Genomic DNA, 26,133 nt, shown 5'->3' with positions numbered 1-26,133 from the left:
TTGAGCACATTGAATCTTTTGAAAGTACTTCAAATATAAACTTTAGTTACTTGTTGTCGAAAATGAAAAAAATCACTATATTGCAAAAAATCTACTATTTGACTTCCTTTTTGTATTTGTTTAGTAACGTTTGCCTTAATTCCATTAATACGTGGTACGTTTGCTGCATTGCCGTCATTCGCAGCTGTAGTGTTGAAACTTGCAACTTCACTGCATTTAATTTAGTACTGCACTTTTGTAAATCCATGTCGAATTTTTGCAACTTTTTCTTATTCACGTCGAGTTCTCGTTTCAAATACGGCCTTGCAAGACAAAACGTTTGATCGTCCATCGTTCAAAATTCTATTCCCTTTTTAGTCTCTTCGATAAAAGAAGCTAGCACTTCATGTGATTAACGTTATTGAGGAAAGTTAAATTACTTCATAATTTCTTAGAATATAGTCAAGTGTGAGTAATATAAATAAGGTGTGTGCGATAAGAATATAAACAAAGATACGCTCCATGGAGATTGCGTTATCTAATCGCTTATCTGTGAAGATAGTTTAGTTTTATTTCATGGAATGATCAAACGAATCAATTTTTGAATTGTATTTGTTTATAACGACGTAAAAAAAAACAATGTATTATGAGTGTCTATCCGACTTAATTTAGAAACATTTTCCGTTCTACATAAGAAAATACAGCTCTATTTTTTTTCTGGTGGCAACACAGCTTATGCCAACATTGAAGAAAAAAACAAAATTGACAAAAGTGTTCTGTCATTTTTCTGATTCTGTCCCAAATCAATCAAAGTTGATTTTCTAAAACAAAAGCTATTAAAACAATATTAGTAATTATGTTTCGTGCTAATAATTTCGATAAGTTACTGGGTAAGTGATATTTGTTCAACTACCAGCTAGTATACTGCATAAAATAGAATGTAAATGTTATCGTGTTTTTGTGTGACAAATGCAATATCTCCCGATATCTGCATAGTAAATGTTCGTCTGATTCACTTTCTTTTGCTACGTATAAAAACTATCTGGTAAAATGAGGGCCGTACGGTTTTTTCATCGCATTCCTCTAAACTCAACAAAGTGGTGTAACTTGACAACTCATGACGATTTCTCCAAACTGGATGGAGCAATTATGAAATAATTAATTCCAGACAAAGCCACAAGTAATCTCCGCTTGGAACCCGACTGGCCCACGATACTTCAAATATGTGATTTGATTCGTCAAAATGATTGCACGTGAGTACTTTTAGCTAAGAATTTTGTTTATAATTAATTGATGACTCCTTGTGGTTGTTATGATTGTTAATGATGGGCGTTTTTTTAAAGGCCAAAGTATGCAGTTGCGGCGCTCAAGAAGAAGCTATATTCCCAAAATCCGCACCAGGCTATGTTTGCATTACTTACCCTTGAAAGTATCGTTAAAAACTGTGGTAAGGAAACCATTTTGATTGTTTAATCTTCAACATCATTCGAAATTTATTACAGTTTTTCCTTATTATTATAGATCCCATCTTCTGATCAACTTTAGACATTAGTAAAACTAGTTAATTGCCTCATCTCTCCATTAACTCCATTATTCCAAAAACAAAAATTTAGATATTTTGTGGAGCTTAGTTGCCCTTTTGAGACATTTTTTTTCTGTTGCATTAGGATCTGGCATACACGATGAAGTGGCTTCAAAAGCATTCTGCGAAATGTTACGAGACCTAGTCAAGACAACTCAGCATGAGAATCTGCGCAACAAAATCCTGGAATTGATACAAGCATGGGGGTTTGCTTTTCGGAACAATTCAAAGTATAGAGCAGTGCAGGTATGTAAATCTTTCAGTAGTAGTAATCACTAGTGTTAACTGCAGAACAGAACTTGCACTGATTTATCTGCCATTCTCATTTATCTGTGTACCAGTCTAATCACAGTTGCACTTTTCTTCCTTGATCATGACATGGTAATTAGCAGATGAACGACAAATGGGTGCCATAATTTTCCAGATCTGTGCACCCAGCTTTTGCAGGAAGTAAAAGTGAGATTGTAATTAGATGGATGCATAGATGAATGACAATGGCCTGTATCTAGATATAAGTGACTTGAAATGGACATTTTAGCGAAGCAATGTGGAGCGAAAAAAGACATTAGTTACCTACATTATTATGTTTTTGGATGCAACACCGTGCAGTTATTGTATGGTTGGATCCATTTTCATTCTAGTTGTAAAAAATGAATACTCATGTTACGGCACCACTATACACAACCTTTGCCATACTTTTCATCAATAATGTCACATGAAAATCTTGTTTATCGGGTGGGAATCGAGTTGTTGTTGAGTATAATATAATATCAAGAGACAACCCAACTAAAGTAAAGATCTATCAGAAGCTAGATCTTACTCTAAAATCTGCAGTGAATTATCTTAACATGTTTTCTGATGTATTCTGCTTAATACAAAAAGGTCCTCCCTCTACCGTTTGCCATGGTCACTCCACAAATCCTGTTCAAGTTCAAGATGTCTGATCCAAAAAAGATTTGTCTCTTTGTTAAATATCAAATCTGTTGGCACAAGGCTGTGCAATGGCCCATAATGTATGTATGTAAATTGTTATAAAATAATTATAATGAATAAGTACCTATTCTGATTTGCTAGTGTTTGCTGTTTTTTTTATCTTTTGAGTTATCTTAATTATTGTACTTCTATTTGGTTGGATGTTATCATTAATAATCCCCATCACTCGTTGCTGTTTTTTCAAGTTATAAGTTATATTTTCCCCAGCCTAAGGTCCCACTGCTGGGCAAAGGCCTCTTCTCAAAGCCTGGCAAAGAATTTGTTGTGGAGGATTAGACATGGGATGGAAGGCATTAGGATGATGTCATTAACTTCTGACTTTATAAAAAGGAGAAGGTTCTATGTTCAACTGTATGTATTTTTTTTATTCTTGATTGGAGTTAAAGTGAGATCCCGTTTTTAACTACATAAGGAAGACTGTCCTTCCTAAGGTCTCAAACTATCTCCACACCAAATTTCATGTAATTTGGTTCAGTGGTTTAGTTGTGAAATGGTAATAGGCAGACATTTACTTTTCCATTTATAATACTAGTAAGGAAGTAAATAGTTTGGCTCTAACACTAACAACCTCAATATGACATATACAGCAGGTCCCAGAATTACTTAGTTTTTTTTCTATTTTTTTTAGGCTTAAGTGCACCTGTGATTATGCCAGCCTCAATTACTTAGTTAATTTCCAGCCAGTTCATAATTTTCACCAATCAAAAACCAATTAATATCTTTAAATGTGTTATTAATTAGTTTATTTAAGCATGAACCATTATTGAAAATACAGTGGAAAACGTCATGTGCACATTTTATTAAGAAATTTTGCATTCTACCAGCTACCTTTTCTTGAATTTTTGAACTACTCATTATCACACAATTCACCATTTCTGGTTTTGTAAGATGTTATGTTATTGTCTTGTGGTAAACTGACAAACTTTTAGACATACTTGACGTTATTAAAAAATCTGAGTATGATAGGTATACAATACACACAAACAATGCTGACTGTTGCCGTCCACTAAAATACAGTCTCATACACAAAAAATATTATGATATAAGTGCAACCATTCTACTTGATTGTCACTTGTATGACAAAGATTGCAATTATGTAGATTTGTAGCTTGTAATTTTTGTGGTACAGGGGGCAGATCTGTGCTAAACCAAATATGTTTATTTGTTACAAATGTTTGAATATTTTTTATAAGTTTTTTTTTTTGGTTTGTTTGCTTTTATCTTCTTAATAATCTGCACTGTATCTACTACTATACATAAAATGCCTTTGTTTATTCACTCTGTCAAATAAGTCAAGCCTTTAGCAGTAGTATATTGAATACTTAACCTAACAACTTGCAAAGTATCTGATAGTAACCAGTAGGTGCTTTATGGATTCCTACAGAAGCTAATCTAATTAAGTTCCATTTGCAACAGCTCGTGGCACAATGACAATGTTATTCTTTGCAATTCTTGTGTTAAAATGACAGCACCATTTCTAAGAGTGAGTGTTAAGATTTCTGCAAATTAATAAGATCATTATAGATATTATTGTGCTGCAAATATTTGTGTCATAAGGTCAATAGATAAATTTAATTTATTGTTGTGTTTATTTACTTTGTGTTCAGGACTGGGCTTGGGCAAGTAAATAAACTGACTGAATAATTTGTATTAACTATTTACAAAATAATGGCAATAGCTAGTTAGCAATGTTGTTAGTTAGTGAGCCATGGTAGCCTTTGAGGTTTGTTTGACCTATGGCCTTCCAATCAGAGGGTCGTTTGGTACCCGGGCTTGTGCCTCTTGAGTTATTTGAAATCCACTTTACAGTCAAGGAAAATATTGTGACGAAACCTGCACACACCTGCAAAGAAATTCAATTGTGTGCGTCAAGTTTCCAAATCGCATTGGGTCTGCGTGGGACCTAAGTACTGCCTAAGCCCTCTTGTTCTGAGAGGAGGCCTGTACCCTGCAGTGGTACAGTCACCAGCATTAATATCTGCCACAGCAGAGCATGCAAAAATATCTGACATGTCCTTCCGGCCCTAGAAATTTATGCATGCTTGTTGTGCCAGATATTGGTGCTGGTGACTGTACGTCTATATGAACGTATATAGATAGTATCTATATAGATCGAGATGAAAACACAAATATAATTAATAAAAAATTTAGTTAAACACAATCATTTCACTTTTTTATTTTCCAACTGTATCGGCTAAGTATTTATTTGTTGTAAAGCAACTATGCCTAAATCAAATTTTGCAGTACATTGAGTCGTCAATCATGTCGCGCCACTGCTAACGCGTAAACAAGGTCATTGACTCTTTTCCTTCTCACCGATACCTTCACTGTGTTATTGATTCTTATCTAACATAGCTTCTTATTTACCTCGTACGAATATTCATGACGCGGGTCGACTTATCAGTAATGATTCATGGCTTAGTATTAGTACCCTCCAGCAGACAATGAACGTCATAGGTACTGGAATTGTTCAGTCTGTGCAACATAATGACACCTAACTGTGCCATGATTGTGCAAAAACGGCATTCTAATCTACTGTTAGTTAAAATATGGCCTGTTGTCAACAGGACACTGTGAACATTCTCAAAGCTGAATGTTACAAGTTCCCCCCGCTGAAGGAGTCTGATGCTATGTTCTCTGCCGACTCTGCACCGGAGTGGGCTGATGGAGAAGTGTGCCACAGGTTTGTACTTTAGTTGTTTGTGTAGGAAAATTAGTGAAATCCATTGGGTGTGTTTAATCCATAAAAAAGTATTATTTGTAGTCTTAAAAACAAAAAAATGGGGTCCTGTGACATCACGCCGTGCTGAAAAGTGTCGCACGGCGTACCGTCACGCGAAACATTAACTTGCTATATAATTTTTTTTGTAATTGAAAAGAAAAATTGATTTTTTTATTTTTTATATATGACTGTCCATTGGAGGACAATTTTGCCAGTGTATTGTAAAAAAAAATTAGTGTAGACTGTATAATGATCTTTAGAGTGTAAATTAGTAAAATAAAACAAGTTTTTAATAATAATGTAAAATTAAACACGCAGCGCGGACAAGGACTATGACAGGACTATCGATATTCTTTTGTTTTCTTTCCGCGCTGCATGCTTTCCAATTTTATTAGTGGCCAATTGCTAGACAGCGTTGGTATACAAACTCTTTATTTAAACTTTGTACATGCGTCGTCTACAATCCGCCCCCTAGTGCTAGAAGAGCACTATATCACCCCCGTGGGGCCAGTAAGGCGACGCGTGTGACGAGCTGTCGCAGCAGCCCTGAGCGTGTGCGCACGACTACTATTCGAACGTTATCGTCGCGACCTGTATGAGCTGCGCTTTCTGCACCGTAACGCCAAAAACCACGGTCCAAATTGGGTTCGTAGAGCAGTACATATACACCCTCTCTTAGAGGCCTCGTCTTCTTTTTCCGGTTTCTCCTGCGCAGGAGTGTATGCTTGTTTTTGAAGAGTAAACCTACTTCCCATCCATCACGAGCTGACTCATCTAAAACTTTTAATGCAGGTAAGTGCGCCTTATTTTCACGACAAGCAGTAGACACTCCTTTAATATCTACCGAAAAGGAATGCTTTACTAGTTTATCTATTTCGTGAATATCGGACGTAGAGCTGTCGATCGCAGAATCGGCGTGAGTGGTATGAAAAACATTGTGACTTACATGTGGCGCGGTAGAGCGAGCGCGACCACAGTAGCCGTGGATGGACCACCCTAGCATGCAGCGAGTTGCGTACGGCGAATTTCGGTCGCCGTGAATTATTTGGAGCGGCGCTATTAGAAAATAATTATCTTCGCCGATTAGTAGCCGCGGCACTACACGCTCTTTGCACACGATATCTTTGACAGTTGACAACTGAGGATCAGAAATGTTGTTCACAAAAGATAAATTTTGCATAGGCAAACTTAACTTAGACACTTTACGTAAACATAATTTACGATAGTTATTGTCTCGTCCCGCTATATCGGCGCACACCTTGGGCGCATCTGATTGACAGACCTCAAGGCCGAACGCATCAATGAACTTAATATCACTGGCACTTTCACACTTCAAACCTAACTTGTCAGCTAAGTCACTATCAATAATAGAGACAGACGCGGCGTCATCAAGTAGCGCGTACGTTTGCACCACACCTCGGGGTCCGCGGAGGGTCACAGCAACCACTTTTAACATAACGTCGCCTTCCGGTGCTGACTTGACGTCCTCTGGCACTGCGACATGAGCTACGGTAGCGTCAGCTGCGGAGGCGGCACACGGCGGCTCGCACAGCTCGGGCGCGGGCTCCATGGTGGCAGACATCGATTCGTCATACGAGTACACAGGTTCACGTGATTGTCCAGAGGTTGTATTTTTCCAATGTAGAAGGCGATGATGAGGTTGGCGGCAATGTTCGAAGTCACAAACTGGGGCAGAGCATGTGCTGATGTCATGGTGCGTTATTAGACAACGCGAACATAATTTTTGAGCCTTTACGTACCTCCATCTGTCTCTGCGCATGGCGCGTTTAAATGTTCGACAGTCTGGTAAAGCATGTTCGGCCTTTTTACAAAAGTTACATGTCATAACATCTGGTTCAGCGCTTACCGTAACAAGTATGGGTCGAGCAGGGTTTGGATAGCAGTCACTAGCTCGCTTGACAGGATTGTCTACGGGTAGCGGCCTCTTGAATTCACGCGGTTGATAAAGTGTACCCGCGATTGAAACTTTTTCAGCCTCTCTCTTCAAAAATTCAGCCAGTAACACTAACTTTGGCTCCCCGGCGCGCAGCCGATCGTAAGCAAAGTCGGTCCACTTTCCTAGTAATGTACTGGGCAGCTTTGATGTTATAGCTGATGCAAGCTCTGGGTTGCGGAGATGATCGTCTTGTTTCAGTGCGCGAATTGTTGCCAAGCAATTATTTACCTTCATGGCGAAGTTAATAAGGTCATATTGATAAAAAGCAGGCAAGGGAGGCAATTTGCGTAGTTTTGCTGTAAGGTTAATAATAATCAATTCTGACTGACCGAATTTTAGCTCTAAAGCTTCCATGACGGCTGCGGGCGATGTATTGCCGATTAGCAAATCGGTGACAGCTTCCCTAGCATCGCCTCGTAGAGATCGTCGAAGCCGAGACAGGTTTTCATTTTCTGAGAAACTGCAGGTCAACACAGACTCGTCATACGCATTCTTGAAATGGAGCCACTCAACGCAGTCGCCACTGAACAAAGGCAGGTCACGCGGCATGGCTAAGCGACTTAGTAATCGTTCTTCACGTTGAGAAGATGATTGATCCATCATGTCTTTGATTGCATGAGCCAACTGTAGTATGTCTGTGGCTTGTGCAGGCGCTGCACGGTCGGAAGAGTGCGCGACCGGCTCATGCTGCACAGGCAAGGGAGACATATTTACACGTTGATTATCTAACCAATTATAGGGCTCGTGGTTCTCGCTGTGGCTGTGACTGATAAAGTCGTCCTCCCTATCAGACTCAGCGTCGAGGCGAGCTAAGTCGGCCGCGAGTCGTTTGTCGATGAGGTCCTTCTCGATGCGCGCCTTTTCCTCGGCTGCCTTTAACTCTAATTCCTTCCGCCTTGCTACCGACGATGCTGATGACTTTTTCGACTTACTTGAGCGAACATCGGAGGGAGGTGGCTGGACAAATGTAGAATCACAAGGAAGTTGCCGATGTGTACATGGAACATCGCCGAGCCGAGCTGATTCTTCTGCAGCTAGCTCGCGGCAACGTTGCCGTGTCATAGGTGGTGGTGGCGTGTTGAACATTATTTCACTATATACACTGAATTTAAACTATGGAAAAAACTATTGCACTGGTTTTAATTAATTTATTCGGTTCGATGTACCAAAATTGTAGACTGTATAATGATCTTTAGAGTGTAAATTAGTAAAATAAAACAAGTTTTTAATAATAATGTAAAAATAGACACGCAGCGCGGACAAGGACTATGACAGCACTCTCGATATTCTTTTGTTTTCTTTCCGCGCTGCATGCTTTCCAATTTTATTAGTGGCCAATTGCTAGACAGCGTTGGTATACAAACTCTTTATTTAAACTTTGTACATGCGTCGTCTACATTTAGAAAACGAAATATAATGAGGTAATGGTGGATGAATGATGACAGCGCAAAGGCAAAAAAAAAATGTGTTTAAAATATGTCTTAAATTTTCTGACAATCTATCTAATACATTACTTAGAATTTTTTGAGACACTAAGCTATTGAAATAGAATTTTTAAAGACATTGGCACTGAGAATTGCAACACATAGGTACATACAAAACTCAACTGCAATGTTTTTTGAGTGTCCACCACTCACCTCACCACTGAACTCACTGATGAAAACATGAGTAATACATATTATTATGACCTATTTCATCATCCAACTCGTGCTCAATGTTAACGCTAGTAATCCAATGTAACTGCTGGTAGCAGGGAGCTATCATGTGCCATGGTCATATTTTTTTTCTGTCTGTAAATAAATATCACAGGACAAATAAGTGCGGAAAATGCTGACTGTGACAGGATCATACCGAGGGCTAAATAGGAACTTGTCAGGCTTTACTTCCATTGTCATCCAATGTAAATATCTTTACCAAATTTCAAGTCAATCAGACCACTAAATAGAAGTGGATTGAATTAATCTTGCAAAATTTGATTACAACACACACCAGGATAGGTTAAAAGCTTGTAATTAAGGTACTAAATGTTACATAAAATACAGATGCCGTGTCGCTTTCTCGTTGATGGTGCGACGGCATCACTGCAGAGCTTGTGGCCAAGTGTTTTGTCAGCAGTGCAGCTCTAAAAACTCTACTCTGCCTAAATTTGGCATCGAGAAAGAGGTAATTGGACTGAAGCTACTTGTTTTTTTTAACCCCTTGTATGCGGGAACTAAAATAATACTACATTCAACTATCATCTGTTGTGATAAGCACAAATTCTGCTGATTTAAATGAAAAAGTCCTAAGCATACCAGGGGTTAACTTGAGGGATTTTAACTGACTGGAAAAAATTCCTTTGTGATACTGAAATTACTCAAATAAATAGTTAAGTTTTATACATTTAAGCATAAATATTTCAAACCACCCAAAAATGTCTTGTGAAAGCATAGTTATTTTTAAAATACTAACTGAAATATAGATGCACAGAAAAACCAGAAAAATAAGATCCCCAGTGGGTTCAATTCCCAGTGATCGTCTTATTTTTCTGGTTTTTCTGTGCATCTATATTTCAGTTTGTATTTTCAATTTAGGTTTTAGGTTTTACGGGATGACCATAAAAGTAAAAATTTGGAATTGAAATAAAAAATACAAAAAGATTCCAAAAACCAATCATAGTTATTTTATTTAGCAAAATACCAAAGTAGTATATAAATACCATAGTAGGCTATTTTGTACATTTAAAATTATCAGCAGGGTTATAGGGTAACCCTGCATTGCATGCTAGATAGTGACTTTATTCTGCCAAGTCTCAGCACTTTTTACAACATTATTGGCATGAGTTAAAAATATGTATGCATACTTCCATGCAAATTTAATTTAATATAAACAGGTACGAGTGTGTGATGCCTGCTACGACAAGGTTAGCCGGCCACCCACCTCCACTGCTAAACTGGAAATAATTGACACTGCTAATGACTATGGACCTACACAGCCTCAGGTATGGATACTCATTTTATTTTCACCATGTTACTGTTATTACTTACATACATAGAATTGAATTGCTTACATAGTTCTTGCTATTTTATAAAAGCACTTTGTGTTTTGTCAAAATTGTGTTGTGTTTATCTTGATTTGTCACTACCAATTTAGGTTATGCATGTTTATGGTATTTTATGAGTAAATTTATGGGTATGTACAATCTGGAATGATTCAAATAAAATACAAAGGTTGTTAAAAATATTTATTTATCACTAAGCATCGTAACCATCGCCCGGCATTTCGCCTCCAGGCACTAACATTGCAATGTTATTTCCATTTAGTAGAATTTGGTCCAGTTTGGTTATTTTTCTTCCTTCTGGCGTAGATTCGTATTCCGTTACATCGTCTAGTAACATGTTTACGAAGTCGTCGAATCCTTGTAGAGTTCCCACCATTTCTTTATCATTTTTCATAATAATGTGAATCCGAGAGCCTATACACTTGTCGACTAATTCGAGCGGTAATAAAGTGTTTGGATTCGGCAACGAAGATTGCGCCATTGTGAACAATAAGAAAGTTCCGCTGTTCCTTACAAAACGACAAAGTATTCGTTCTCGGTAGAAATTTAACGTTTCGATATTCAAAGAATGAAATATTCGATATTTTCTTCAGCTCCGCATCGTCTCGCTATTCGTTTGACAGTTGGTTTGATTGACAGTGACAGCGAGCGAGCGAAATGAACGATCGCATTGCACAGAGTATATAGTGTTGGTTGCTCTTTGAATAGGTGTTTTTACGAGTGACTGGAATAGCGTTTGTCGCGATACTAGCGGCAATGGTTTATACGTTGGCAACATTGGCAAATTTACAAGAATCCAAATTCGCAGCAGTAAGTTGTTTTAGAAAAAAAAAGTAGCCTTCAAACATTGTTTGAATTTTAACGACAGAGTCAGATGAGATTGTTTGAACAACACATTTTATGTAAACTACGAGGAGTGAGTTCGCGAAGTTTATTAAAGATGTCAAAGAATTACGTGACTAGTTTACGTGGCGAAGCTTACTTTACGCCGACTGGTAAATTACATATTAAAGACGAGCCAGTTACTCCGATCGAAGAGGACTTTGGCGAACAATACCATTTGGATGATTCAATTAAAGCTGAATATGGAGGAATGAGGAAGTCTCTGTCAATGAATGATATAGCTTCGCTTACTACGGATCTCATGAAACTGGGATATCAGGAACACAGTACTGAACACAGTACTGAACACAGGCATCGAAGGATTACCGGCACTGGCGACCTGGCACAATCGAAAACGAAATATGTATCTATGGCTGAGGCTATTTATCATTACCACAGAGATACTCCCAATCGCTTCCATTCTAGTCGCCCTCAAGTGTTTCGATCTAATGCACCGGCAGGACCGTCAGGCCTCACAAGACCCCAGTCACCTATGCTGCGATGCAAAGCGCGCTCTCGTCCTGTTCATATACTATCTCAAAAGGAAAAAGAGGAACTGGAAGCAGAGGAAGCTAGGATGTTCAAAATTAAAGCAAACCCTATACCTAAGTCGGTCATAGAAGGTTGCAGAAATCTTCCTGAAGTACCAAAAAAGATGCCTACCGTTCCTGAACCGTTCAACTTAACAGAGGTCCACAAAAAGATAAACCACTCTCCTGTTCATGTGCAAGCTTTCAAGGCTCGTCCAGCACCTAAACATATACTAGAAAAACCTCAAGTTTGTCCCAAACAACCTATCCATGTTACTAAACCTGTGAGCCCTAAATTTCAGTATAAACCTCAACATTTAGAAAAACCCAAAGTAAATTCAGCCAAAAAACAGAAACCTATTGAGAAGCCTGTTCGCCATGGACCCATAATGCCTAAACCATTTTCATTTGAGAAGCGTGATGAAGAACTTAAGCGTCGCCATGAGGAGAGAATTAAACAGCAATTGGAAGAGGAACGGAAACAAGCTTCACAGTTTAAAGCTCAGCCTTTGCCAGGAGCAGTTAAAAAACGAATGCAGGTCACCTCGAACAAATGTGGGTCCTCCACAGCTTCTTCTGAAAACAAAGAAAATCGAGTCAAATTTGAAGCTCGGCCTCCCATTGTCTTGTACAAGGAGCCGTTTAAACCTGTACTAAAACCAGTACAACTAGTGAAACCCACCCCATTTAATCTCAACACAGAGAAAAGGGCAGTTGAGAGAGAAATATATGATAAGACTTTGAAATGTAAAGAGGAAGAACAAGAGAGACTTAGGCAGCAGAAGGAGAAAGAGATGCTTGAGGCTCAAGAAAGAGAAAATGCCAAGTTGAGAGCTAAACTAGTTCACCATCCAAAACCAGCTCCTACTTGTTTGCAACCGTTTATTCCGGAACCATCTGGGGCAACTCTGACAGTTCCTGAAACACCAAAATTTATTAGGAGGTTGAAACAACATTAATCTTTATATCTCACTTACATTTATAGGTTAAAGTAACTATGTTAAGCCTTTTGGACAGTGATTTAATTAAACCACTCATAATTTTTATTTCATTATGACATTTTCAATTATTTTGAGTAGTTTTAGAGTAGTTTTTATTGTGAATTTTTAATGTTGTAATAATGTTTTCAATTTATATGCCATATCATGATATCCAGCATACTTGTCGGTTTATTAATTATGTAAAATTTAACTTGTTTATTAAAGGTTTCTTACTTAAACCAAGTGCTGTGGTTTTTATTCAATTCTTTTACTTTAATACACTAAGGGGCCGTTTTCACCATCCATTGATTAGTGTTGACTGACAGTTAAATGTGATGCCGTCTCCGTCTATTTGAACAAAACTAATAGAGACGGCATCACATTTAACCATCAGTTAACACTAATCAATGGATGGTGAAACAGCCCCTTAATTATACAGTACAACCAAGGTGTTAATGTTACTTGAGACTGGTCGGTTTTCTACATTTTCCTGAAGATTCAAATGGGGAAAAAAAAACAATCTTATGTTTCATATTCCGAACGACATTAGCAAACCAGTTTGTGTAAGCATTTACTGATTACTTGATCTTAAACCTTTTTATGTAAAATGGAATGGATGGAATGTTTTCTCTTCCAACTTGCACTGGGGCTTTGCAGTTTACAATTTGCAGGCCACAATACTAAACAGCAACTTTAAAATATCATGTTATATTCATACTTTTAAATTGCTTTCTTGAAGATCAGCAGTTGATCATATTGGCCAATGCTCGCACACTTGCATACCTACTATACATGCAGTCTTATAAATCACAGTTTTTGTAATAATACTTGCATGGAAAATCCAAAAAAGTACCTATAGGTAGTTTGTAGTAACCTATAACGAAAATACAAACTGAAATATAGATGCACAGAAAAACCAGAAAAATAAGACCAGCGCCAGCGATTCCCAGGAATCTAACCCAGGTCCTCGGCATTCCGTGCCGTGTGCTATACCGCTACACCACCGCTGGACCGCCGCTGGCTTAGTTTGTAGTAATTTTAATGTATTGTAGTTGCGGTATTATTTAGAAAAATCAATTTCTAATGGGGAAACCATAGAAATATCTACCTATAAAAGCAGAAATAAGATTTCTAAGTTAGATATTGAATAATTATGAAAGTGCTACTGCTACAATATGTATAACCACTCTAGCTCGACAATCGTTTATCTGGGCATTGCATTGAGTTGAGTTGGTAAAAAACTTACTGGATTTTGTATACTCTCTAAAGCAGAAGCGTCCTGGCAAGAGCGCTGAGGAGTTGCAAGAGGAGGAGGAACTGCAGCTCGCCCTCGCCCTTAGCCAATCGGAGGCCGAGCATAAGGAGAAGGAGCGACGGTCGCGTTCCCACATCGCGCCAGATCCTACGCCACATCCCACTGGTGGGTACACGAAACTATTTTTCTACGGCTTTCTCGACTATTTGGTGACTCTTTTTAGCAAAATGTATAAAACTTAGTTTTTGTTGCATAATTTTACCGAGCACGTTAAATTATAGAAACGTTAGTTATACTTATTATTTTATTTGTTTATTACATCAATCAATTTGAGGAGGAACAGTTTCTCGGCCGTACCTAAAGGGTTAACGCCCCGCTACAGCGTATCCAATCAAAATGTAGTGACCAGATACCAGATCGCGCGGAGGAAATTGAACGCTTAACTCACAGTTTCAAAGCCTTTCGATCATGTATTTCCAAGTTTGTAACTCTTTCAGTGTCGCCTACCCCGTCGTCAGTGAGCGCGTCCCCCGAGCACGGGGCGCCGGCTAACGCCGAGTTGTCCCGCTACCTGGACCGCAGTTACTGGGAGCAGCGGCTGACGCGCGACACTAACGCACCCACTGCGCCGGCCGGCACCGCGCCTAGCGAAACCTCCGACGTAAGTGCCCTTCTCTTTCCCTATTCTGACTATGAAGTCCTTCGTCATCAACTCGGCATATATACTAGTGGTAGGACCTTGTGCAAGGTCCGCCCGGATTGCTACCACCATCTTGCTCGCTAATCCTGCCATGAAGCAGCACTGTTGTGTTGCGGCGTGGAGTGTAAGACAGCCGGTGAAATTACTGGCACTTGAGGTATCCCATCTTAGGCCTCTAGGTTGGCAACGCATCTGCAATACCCCTGGTGTTGCAGATGTTTATGGGCGGTGGTGATCTCTAACCATCAGGGGGGAGACCCACTTGCTCGTTTGCCATCCAGTCCATTGCACATGCCTCTTTTCAAAATGAGAGTGCTCAGGTCGAAATTCCCACGCGGACCGGTGCGGATTGGGAACTTAAAAAAAGGGAAAGAAAGAAAATACATTTATTCATGTTGAGATGTTATCGTCAGAGCCAATAAAAGTACTTGAATAACAGTTTATTGTTTTATTAGCAGTAGAGCTACAACACAATGGCGTACATAGAAAGTAAAGTAAAGTTGACAGATATGTCAGTGTCACAGACAGTTTTTATTCAAGACCACAGAGTGCGCATTTTAATACTTAACACCCTCCCTAAATGCGTACTCTCCTACACATACCAATCATCCCTCTCAAAGATTCAAACTGAGGTTTAGGAAGACTCTTGGTAAACATATCTGCTGCCTGAAGTTTAGTTTCACAATACTCAACATCCATTACATTCTCAAGAAGTTTTTCTCTAATATAGTGATATTGAATATCTATATGCTTCGATCTCTTATGTAAATTAGCACCACGAATCAGTTTGATTGTACTCTGATTATCAATTAATAGCTTGATATTTTCTGAAAAACCAATTTCTTTCATGAGACTTTTAATCCAAACAAGCTCTTTCGTAGCGGCACAGGCAGCTAGATACTCAGCTTCTGTCGTAGACAGAGCTACACACTTCTGTAATTTAGTGTTCCAGGTGATAGCACCACTATTCATTATAAACACATAGCCAGTTATAGATTTGCGTGTCACAGTACAATTTGCATAGTCAGCATCAGAAAAACCTTTGGTGTTGCTATCCTCACTTATACTTGTACTATATAGTATGCCCAAATCTTTATTACTTTTCAAATATTTAAACACCTTTTTTACTGCACCCCAGTGTACATTATTAAAATTGTTCAAGTATCTACTCAGTGAGCATACTATAAAGTAAATATCAGGCCTGCTACCTATAGCAGCATACATGAGTGAGCCTACTGCCTCACGGTATGGTACATCTGGCATGTCAGCTGATCCTTCACAATTATCTAACTTTACATTAGGGTCAGCTGGCAGTGCACTAGTTTTACATAAGTCCATTCCAAATTTGTGGAGCAAGCTATTAATATACTTAGTTTGATGTACAAAGATTGACCCATTGTTTTCAATTTCTATTTCTAAACCCACAAATTGCTTTGGACTCATAATAGTTATTTCAAAATGCTTTTGCAAGTTGATTAAGAACTTATCAATAAGCTCTTGGTTTTTACACAATAATAACCCATCATCTACAAACAAAAGTAAATATAAGGGAACTTTATGGTCCAGAGATATATACAGACATTTGTCATTCTGACAGTTTACAAAACCATTTTCCTCCATGAAAGAGTGAAATTTAGAATTCCAACACCTGGGCGACTGTTTCAACCCATACAGAGACTTTTTGAGTTTGCAGATTAATTCTGTGTCTAGACCAGGTGGAGGTTCCATATAAACCTCTTCCTTTAGGGTTCCATATAGAAAAGCAGTCTTTATATCAAACTGTGCCATCTTCAATTTTTCTTTTGCTGCCAGTGACAGCATCATTCTAATGGTATCATAGCGTACCGTTGGTGAAAACGTTTCATCATAGTCTATCCCTTTCTCTTGGGTATAGCCTTTTGCACATAGTCGAGCTTTGTATCGTGTGGTCTCATCAGCATTCTGCTTAATTTTGTAAACCCATTTACAACCAATCATCTTCTTGTTAGCTGGACGTTCCACAAGCTCCCATGTCTTGCATGCATCATGAGACTCCAGTTCCTCATTCATTGCTGTTATCCATTTCTCCCTATCTTGGCTATTCACAGCCTCTGTGTATGTATTGGGTAGTACTTCTACTAAGTTTGCTTCTATGCAGTCGGGGACGCAGGTTGTATCTCTGTTCTCTTCCCTCGTTATTTTGATCATACATTGCTTGCTCTCTTCCTGACTCTCTGGATTTTCATCTAATTCGTTAACTGCCACATCATCTATCATAGCTTGGTAAAAATCCTCAAATGCTTCATGACCATATAGATGGGACTCATAAGGTTTGCCTTCTTCACTATGATAGCTATCAAGGGTCAGTGGGTGATCTGATGTCTCTTCCCATGCTGTCAATCAATGAAGAGAGCTCGTTTTCGTTGAAGATTACATCCCGAGATACACTTATTTTCTTTGTATCCGGATCAAACAACCTGTAATTGTCAGAGTTGCTTTCATAGCCAACTAGAATAAGCCTCTTGCTTTTTGGCTCTAGTTTGTTTCTCTTTTCTTTAGGTACATGCATATAAGCAGCAGAACCAAATGCTCTAACATGTGTCAGTGTGGGTTTTGAGCCAGTCCAAAGTTCAAATGGAGTCATTTCCTTGTTATTTCTTCTGTTCATTAAGTAAACCGCTGTCTGCACTGCTTCTGCCCACAGCGCCAGAGGTAGATGTCTTGCATACAGCATAGACCGAGCACTTTCCATGATTGTGCGGTTTGCCCTTTCGCTCCGGCCATTCTGCTGCGGTGTATATGGGGCGGTGTGTTCTAACTCAATACCTTTCTCAGCTGCATATTTCCTAAATTCATCATTGCAGTACTCCTTGCCGTTGTCACTGTGTAACAGCTTGACTTTGGTGTCAAATTTATTTTCTATTAGTTGAACATACTTCTGAAAGGCCTGTAGCGCTTCACTCTTGTGCTTCAAGAAGTAAACGGTGATAAATCCAGATGCTGCTTCTAGGAATGTGATGAAATATCGAGCTCCACCAACAGATGGTATTGGCATAGGCCCACAGAGGTCGCTGTACACTTTATTCTTCTGCACGTTTGATTCTCTTTTCTTGAAAGGGACTCTATGTTGCTTACCAATAACACAAGCCTCACAGAAAAAGTCACTGAGATCACCAACAGGAGGTAAATGTCCATTTTGCACCATTTCACGCAATGTCTTTATGTTAACATGACCAAGACGCTCGTGCCATTGTTTCAAAGTTACTATATTTGCTTCACCGCCCGCCAAGATGGGCTTGAACAACAATTTGTAAAGATTATTAGGTTGTTTAATGGCAGTAGCCGCAACACTTCCGTCACTATTTTTTATAAATGCAAAATCTTTGTTTTTGGTCACTGAAAATCCTTTTGAGGTTACAACACCCTCCGAGAACAAGTTTCTCTTCAATTCAGGCACATAAAGCACATTATTTATGGTGGAATCATACCATTTACCGTTCAAGAACTTCATTATTTTAATTGTTCCTGAGCCTTGCACAGATAGTTCACTTTTGTCACCTAATCGCACACAGCTACACTCTGGCTTGAAGTCTGAGAAATAATTCCGTCGATATGTCATGTGGGCGGATGCCCCGCTGTCTAAGATCCATACTTCTTCATCTGCTGTGTTATTTGCCTCAAGCTGGGCAATGAAGGCTGATTCATTTTTCTCATACTTTAAGTCATGCTTATATGCACTACTTTGTTGTGGGCTAAAGCGACAATCACGAGCATAGTGCCCAAGTTTCCTGCACTTAAAGCACTTTACTGATCTTTTAGCCACCTTCTCCGTAGCTAGTGCTGTTTCCTCTTGAGCTTTGAAACTTAAATCCTCATCTAACAGTCGCGCCGTAAGGTTGTTTACCGTTTGTTTACTTGGTTCGAGCGACAGCCAAGCTTGTCGCACCATGCGATAGCGCTCGGGCAATGACCCTAGTATCTTGGTCACGATTGCCATTTCTGACATTGTTTCGCCGGCATCCTTTAGCTGTTTCGCAATATTTTCTATTTTAGAAATGTGTTCGGCAATGCTATCGCCCTCGATAAACTTGATCGTGTGGAATTTCTCATGCAACAGCATTTTGGAATTTTCACTTTTTTGGTCATAGATCGAGTCTAATTTGACAAAAATGTCACTCGCCGTTTCACTTGTTTCGATTAGACTTATTTGAGGCAATTCCATGCTTGCCGTAATTACGTACATCGCCTTCGCGGCATCTTTCTTCCACTCGTTCTCATCGGCGCCAGCCGGCGCTATAGAAGAGGTTATGTGATCGCCCAGGCCCCTGGCCTTCAAGGCAAGTGTCGTTTGGAACTTCCATTGTCTGTAGTTGTCGCCTGCGAACTTCTTCGCAGTCGCGACGCCAAGACCTCCAAGATCCATTGGTACTTAACAACGTCCACGTGCCGCGCTACAAACACGCGTGCATCCGACGCAATACCGAGACGTAGGAAAAAACACGTTCTGACGACCGATCCGACTTTATTTCTATTCACTCGCGATGTCTGGGCCCATAGCCTGTTGAGATGTTATCGTCAGAGCCAATAAAAGTACTTGAATAACAGTTTATTGTTTTATTAGCAGTAGAGCTACAACACAATGGCGTACATAGAAAGTAAAGTAAAGTTGACAGATATGTCAGTGTCACAGACAGTTTTTATTCAAGACCACAGAGTGCGCATTTTAATACTTAACAATTCACAACACTAGACACAACAATATTACCTACTCAGACACATCATCGAATGATGTTTTACTTTACCGTAAAGCTCTTGGTAAATTTCAAATGTTATTTCGCACAAAACTCAGAAGGTAAATAAAAATAAATTCCAAAAAACTCAGAGGTGCGAGCCTGGGCTCGAATCCGGAACCCTTTGCTTGAAAGTCAAATCACTAGGCCACCATGGCCTAAACTAAAGTCATAAAGCCATAAAGTTCTTAGAACTCAATGATTTGCCAATCCATGTGGCCACGATTCGCTCGACACACTGTTTTTTGGATTTCATTGGGATGGAGCGAGGATGACTTGGCGCACGATATTTACCTAATGTACAGTCGAGTTCATAAACTTGTGAGCAAATATTTGATCAAAAATATCTGAACACACTTCCACGCCGTTAACAATAGAGTCGTTTTCAGATATTTTTGATCAAATGTTTGCTCACAAGTTTATGAACTTGACTGTACCCATGCTCCTTGTCACAAGATTTTTGGCGCACCTCGCTAGCTCGCTTCTAAAGCGGCCGCTCCATTTGCTCTACCCTCAGGCCGGCTCTGTTCGTGGGTTAGAACCCGAGCTTGCTCGTCTTAAGTTATACCTGAAATTTGGGGAGCTCCTATTAGCGTTGAACCGCTATCAGTATCGTGAGGAAATTGCACACACTCACGAAGCAATAAGCAATTCAATAATATGTGCTACTAGCTTTTGCCCGCGGCTTTGCCTGTGTGGAATTCGGTTATCGCGCGTGCATTTTTCCGGGATAAAAAGTAGCTTCTGTCACTCTCTGGCCCATAAACTATCTCTATGCCAAAAATTACGTCGACCCTTCGCTTCGTTTCGACGTGAAAGACGAACAAACATACAAACACACACTTTCGCATTTATAATATTAGTATGGATGGCGTGCATTAAGTACTGGTAATGCACGCACGCCCATGAGTATATGAGAAGTTCCCAATCAACACGCTAGCCCCACGTGAAAGCCAAGCCCAAAGTCACACTATGTGATGGGACCTGTGCCCAGTAGTGGGATTTACAATACATAGTCCAGAGGTGATGATGATTATTTTCATAAAATATATTTTCAATTTAAAATAAATTAATAAAACTTTTCAGGATTATGTCAAGCCAACCACGAGTAAGACTCAAGAAGACGACAAAGAGGACAAGGAAATAGACGAATTCGTGGAAACTCTCAAATCGCAGGTTGAAATTTTCGTCAACAGAATGAAGAGCAATTCTTCACGGTATGTAACCCGCGAGTCCGAAAAACATATTTATTTTAGTATAAACTTTTAGAGAAATTAATCTTTATGTACCAAACATGCAGAGTGAGGTTGTTACTTAGTGAATTATATGACCACATGTAGAGATTTCATGCAATGCGTTTCTTTCTAAACTAGTGCTTGCTTTTTCATTTTAATCTAAATAAGAGAAGAACACACGGTTCTTAATTTGGTAATATGATCTCCAGCCATACAGTCTTCCTTTCCAAAAACCATTTCATTTTATTTTGTTGCGACAGGCCTCTTTTCTTTTGTTACCTCGATAACCGTTCTTTATGATAAAAGGACTATTTCAAGTCAATTTAAATAAACAAGTATGTATTTATATGTGAACGCACAACTCTTTACAGAATTAAAAAAACAACCCTAGGGTAAGAAAGGGTAAAAAAAAAACAACAACAACTCTACAACCCTAGGGTAAAAAAAAACTTTTCTGGTCCACCCAAAAATTGACAAGACTTCATATTTCTAAGACTATAATTTGATTCGTTCTCTGTATTGTTTGGAAAGAGAAAGACGCTGATATTTTTAAAATTTCGCTACGATTATTAATTAATTTATTACAAAAATTGTAAGATGTGCGTATTCTAAAAGGGCATAACTCCAAAACTACCACACAATAGATCCATTACTTTTGTGTCTCTCTATTAAAAAAATTACGTAAATCTGACGTAGACGTTGTCAAAATTATGACAGCTTCTTTTTCTGGTGAAAAAGGCAAAGGAAACATATCTATTCTGTGGTAGTGTTGGCAAATTGAGATATATTTTTATTTTTTTTGTACTTTTTTAAATATGGAGAAATAAATTATAATAAATATTTTCCCATGTTCAGGAGGCAAAACTCTTTCAATGTAGTAATTTACAGGTGTTAAAAAAATGAAATCTTGTCAATTGAGTTGTTGAATTTACTTTTGTTACAGAGCTATATTATTTTAACATGTTTTCAGAGGGAGATCTATTGCCAACGACACTTCCGTACAGTCGTTGTTCATGAACATAACGGCGATGCATTCCCAGTTGCTGCGTTACATACAACAGCAGGATGACAAACGAGTCTATCTGGAAAGTCTCCAGGTAATATGTTGTATTTTATTACAGCATAAGTAAGGGCAAGTTTTTACAATGTGCATAAAGTCCAGTTTAGTCCGAAGCATCAGAGAGTGAACCGGTATCGCCAGTGTGGAAGAACTGTTTTCTCTGGCGAGAGATAAGGAGAGATCAATGTCTCTAATTTTTTCTCTCTTCTATTTATGTTTTTACTGTGTTTTTGTTGTCAATAAATGTGGTGAGTGAGTGAGTGAGATATGCGGAGCTGACAGCCAACCGCAAGAAGAAGAAGAAGAAGAATGTAATTCGACTTGCACAATTTTTCTTTGAGATCTGAACTGAGCTTAATGAAGCAAAGGCTTATCAAACTCATTTTAGGCTCCTGCGCTATGGCAGTATTGCACTCTATGGAGTGCATTGAGGATAGGCAGCACTAGTGTTGCCTATCCTGCTGCGGTAAGCTGGTGCGCTGCTGTAGGCGCAAACTAACAGCTGCTAGTAGCTAGCAATCCTTTTCTAAACAACTTTCGGAACAGTTTCTCGATGTAATACTACTATCTTTCCATCAATTATGTTTATTTCAGGATAAAATAAACCAAATCCGCGACAGTCGCGCAGCACTGGACACGTTACGGGCGGAACACACGGCGCGACTAGCGGCCGCGGCCGAGGCGGCCGAGCGCCAGCGGCAAATGCAAATGGCGGCCAAACTGCAAGCCATGAGGAAGAAGAAACACGAGTACCTGCAGTATCAGAGGCAATTAGCTTTGCAGAGAGTTCAGGTGAGATTTTTTTCCCCTGTTTTAAATCTGTAATCGGCTATGCTGTAACAAGCAGCAACGCTAAGAAATTATAACTTTAAATTTTGATATCTAAAAATTTATTAAACCTTTTGCTTTGTTTCTCCATGCATAACAGCTACCTACTACATTTTTTTTATTCAAACTCCTCTATCTACTTCCACATAAATCGATATGTATATCACAGTCCCAACTATCAATAATATAACACAAAATGCTGATGCTTTTTGAACACTACCAGTTCATTTTCAAAGCAGAAACGATCCCAAATAAAGCGAATAACATACCGAAGAATACTTCATGAGATTTATTTGGAAATGGTGGGTGGGTTCTGCATGAAAATATAATATAATATATCGCACAGATAATGATAATAATGATGATGGTGGTGTGTGTATGTGTATGTGTGTCTGTGTTTTCTGTACTCCTTACTTTGTGTTGGTGTGCAATAAAGAGTTATTGTATTGTATGTAGCTCTCGTACAGGTGTTGTAGCGGCGAAGTAAAAAGTACCATATTGATATGGACCTAACACTTGAATCAAACATTATTTTTTACTTTTTAGGAGCAAGAAAGAGAGATGCAGATGCGACAAGAGCAACAGAAACACCAGTACATGATGTCAGCTGGATCTGGCTACTACATGCCTGGCGTGTCCATGCCGCAGTACCCGCCCACCTTCCCCAACCAGCAGCCCATCTACGCCACGCCGCAGTTCCACCCGCAGATGATGCCGCAAGCCACCACGGAGGGCCCCGTATCCCTCCCCGGACAACCGCAGATGTCCCAGGCTAATATACCAATGTCTGTCAACCAAATGGGAGCTTTAGCCCAATCCATGCCGCAGCTAACCAATTCTTACGCTATGACCACCTCCGGTATGGCTATTAGCCAAGCCCCCATCAGCACCCAGCCCTCCATGAATCCACAGAACATTCGTTCCACCCTCAGCCAACACATGCCCATGCAACAGCAAATGATGATGCACCAAATGCGCATGTCCCAGCCTGGCGTCCACCAGATGATGCAGCAAGGAGTCAACAGCATGCCCGGACAAAATATGCCTCAACTAAATGGGCAAGGTCAACTACCCAAACAGAATTTACCCAACCAGCCACAACCCCCGACGTCTATGATGGGCGCCATGTCCATCGGACAACCAAATATAGGGCAGCCACAGATGACCCAAGCCAATGCGATGCTAGGAATGCAAATGCAAAACATGCGGATGCCCATAATGCAAGGACAAAACCCCCAAGCTGTTTCCAGTTACCAGTTAAACCAACAGAACAATCAACAGCCGCATCAGCAGCCAAATATGCAGCAACAATCCCAAATGCCTGGGCAACCAATGTCGTTACCAGGACAGCAGATAATGCCACAAGCCCAAAACCAAAGCATGCCGCAAGGTCAGATTCCCAATAATAGTCAAAACATCCCCCAAATGCAGCAACCTCACAACCAGCAAATGCCGCAGCTAGCCCAGCAGCATAACTTACCACAAGGTCAACCCATGGCCATGCCGGGACAACCTATGCAACCACCGGGACAGCCGATAAACATGCAAGGCCCACAGATGCTCCCTCAAGGACAGAATATTCCCCAACCGGGACAACATATGATGAACCAGCCCATGCAAATGGGGCAACTAGGACAACAAAGTCAAATTATGCATGGCCAAATCCCACAGCAAATGCAAATGGGTCAAGTGCCTCAACAGATGCCTCCTCAAGGGCAGCAGCAGATGCCCCAGGGCCAACAGATGCAGCTACCAGGTCAACAGATGCCCCAGAATCAAGGCCAACCAATGAAGATGCCGTCACAAAATTATAGCAACGGTCCGTCGCCCGCTCAGCCGCCGCCCAATCAGCAGCCGCCCGCCCAGCCACAGACACAACCGCAACAGCCACAGACGCCCGTCAAATCAGAACACAACAATAACACGGCAGAACTTATAAGTTTCGACTGAGCCAGCGAGAGCGTCGCTGTGGACACATATTTATTCAAATGACTGGTTAAACCTGTGTGCTACGTAATATATAATACGCAATAATAAAAGGCACTTAGAATTCATAGTAAGCGTTTCTGAAATTATAATATTGACAGTATGGTTAAATTGATGTTTTTATATTATAATGTACGGTTATGAACGACCATGCTTTTCATTTGTAAGATCATAAGCTTAGTCTGGGTTTAAAATCGGTAGATAAATCATTTAGTCTTATGTTAAAACTCATCTTTCTGTTCTTATAGTTGTTTAGACAACCTTATGGCCTTGTAAGCTATGTAAATGAGCATTATGTAAAATATTCGTCATTTTGTAGTCCTAGATATAATGCAACAAAGATATATAGAAATTCAAAATATTTTTGTTTATTTTTTTTATTTGCTGAATAGATGTTTCGTTATATTTATCTAAGTTATGATTTATGATGTATAATAAATAACAATAAAGTTTTAAAAATAAGTCTTGTTTTTTTTATGTAGGGTCTTTGTATGTATGGATAGCACACATTTAGCTGGACATCTGGAATAACCCATAATGTAAGTTTTGGGAATTTTGTAAAATTCCAAAATTTCAATTTATTCTGCAAGATTATGCCTCGTGCGTGACATATCCGAGACAATAGCTATCATAATAATATTATTATGATAGGTATTGTTGTTGGCATATGTCGGAGAGACTAATAAACTAATTTCGGGTTTTAGTTACTCAATTAATACCTTTTATTTAAAAGGCGGCGCTGCGGTATCAAATGGGTAAATTATAAAGGAAGCTTTATAATGATAATCGCAGTGAAGTCACTCTGTAATGCTTTAACATATCATGAAATTTTAGTTATTATCATTATATAGCATTATATACAGGTTCTCACAGTTACTTTATTAATTTACGAAATTATTTCAGACGTTCTTATAACTGTAGCGGCAACCTTTATCGGAAGGTTTTGGAACTATTATTTACCGTAAATTAAATTACTTTAAAGCTGGACACTTGCGCCGTTTCACTCATGTAAGATTTTAGAATAGTCCATTCTACATTCCATCCACATTTTCAATAGTAGATTATTGTCGTGGCCTGGAAGTAGGCAATTTCTGGCTGAGTATGAGAAATCCTTTAGTCCTTTGGTATGCTGTGTTGCGGATCCGTCCAGGCCACGCCCCCAAAGTAATGTGTACCTTATGATTATGTATTTAGAGTCCAATTTTCACCTTTTTTTTTAATAACTAAAACATACCTACGGGCTACGGGCATACCAAAGGACGGACGAGCTTGCGAGTCCGTTTAACTAATACGAAGCCAGTAATTGCTATTCCAGCCGAGAAAAGCTTTTCTCTAAAATGGTGAAGGATAAAAACTAAATTAGAATAAACCTTTTCTCAACAAAATATATTATGACACTAGCATTTGCCCGCGGCTTCGCCCGCGTGGAATTCAGTCATCGCACGCTGTTCCCTCGGGAACTGTGCATTTTTCCGGGGTAAAAAGTAGCCTATGTCTATGCCAAAAATCACGTCGACCCGTCGTCGCTCCGTTTCGACGTGAAAGACGGACAAACATACAAACACACACACTTTCGCATTTATAACATTATAGTATGGGTATGGACTAGTATGAATTTAATTTTATTCCAATAAA

The 26,133-nt window shown here is 39.4% G+C and overlaps 3 protein-coding genes across 4 annotated transcripts; 2 read left to right on the top strand and 1 right to left on the bottom strand.

Moving 5' to 3' along the window:
* Positions 1–732: 732 nt before the first annotated feature.
* Positions 733–24,960, top strand: Hrs (Hepatocyte growth factor regulated tyrosine kinase substrate). 2 transcript variants are annotated; one of them, XM_074089313.1, is made up of 13 exons: positions 733–869; positions 1,148–1,232; positions 1,323–1,426; positions 1,647–1,807; positions 5,122–5,237; positions 9,276–9,396; positions 10,106–10,213; positions 13,938–14,085; positions 14,418–14,581; positions 20,476–20,606; positions 21,595–21,721; positions 22,279–22,476; positions 23,059–24,960. In XM_074089313.1, the coding sequence occupies exons 1-13, from the start codon at positions 836–838 to the stop codon at positions 24,460–24,462; spliced, it is 2,901 nt and encodes a 966-aa protein (XP_073945414.1). In that variant the 5' UTR covers positions 733–835; the 3' UTR covers positions 24,463–24,960. The 2 variants fall into 2 exon arrangements, with proteins under 2 accessions (XP_073945414.1, XP_073945413.1); XM_074089312.1 differs by having other exon boundaries at positions 13,935–14,085.
* Positions 10,443–10,910, bottom strand: LOC141429113 (U6 snRNA-associated Sm-like protein LSm5). Its single transcript, XM_074089316.1, has one exon. It carries the CDS (start codon positions 10,752–10,754, stop codon positions 10,467–10,469), a length of 288 nt encoding a protein of 95 aa, XP_073945417.1. The 5' UTR covers positions 10,755–10,910; the 3' UTR covers positions 10,443–10,466.
* On the top strand, positions 11,130–12,908 carry LOC141429112 (targeting protein for Xklp2 homolog). Its single transcript, XM_074089314.1, has one exon. The coding sequence runs from the start codon at positions 11,148–11,150 to the stop codon at positions 12,642–12,644; it is 1,497 nt and encodes a 498-aa protein (XP_073945415.1). The 5' UTR covers positions 11,130–11,147; the 3' UTR covers positions 12,645–12,908.
* Positions 24,961–26,133: the final 1,173 nt, after the last annotated feature.

Source organism: Choristoneura fumiferana, chromosome 6, assembly GCF_025370935.1.
Source record: "Choristoneura fumiferana chromosome 6, NRCan_CFum_1, whole genome shotgun sequence".
NCBI classification, from domain to species: Eukaryota; Metazoa; Arthropoda; class Insecta; order Lepidoptera; family Tortricidae; genus Choristoneura; species Choristoneura fumiferana.
This window is presented reverse-complemented; position numbering and strand designations above follow the sequence as displayed.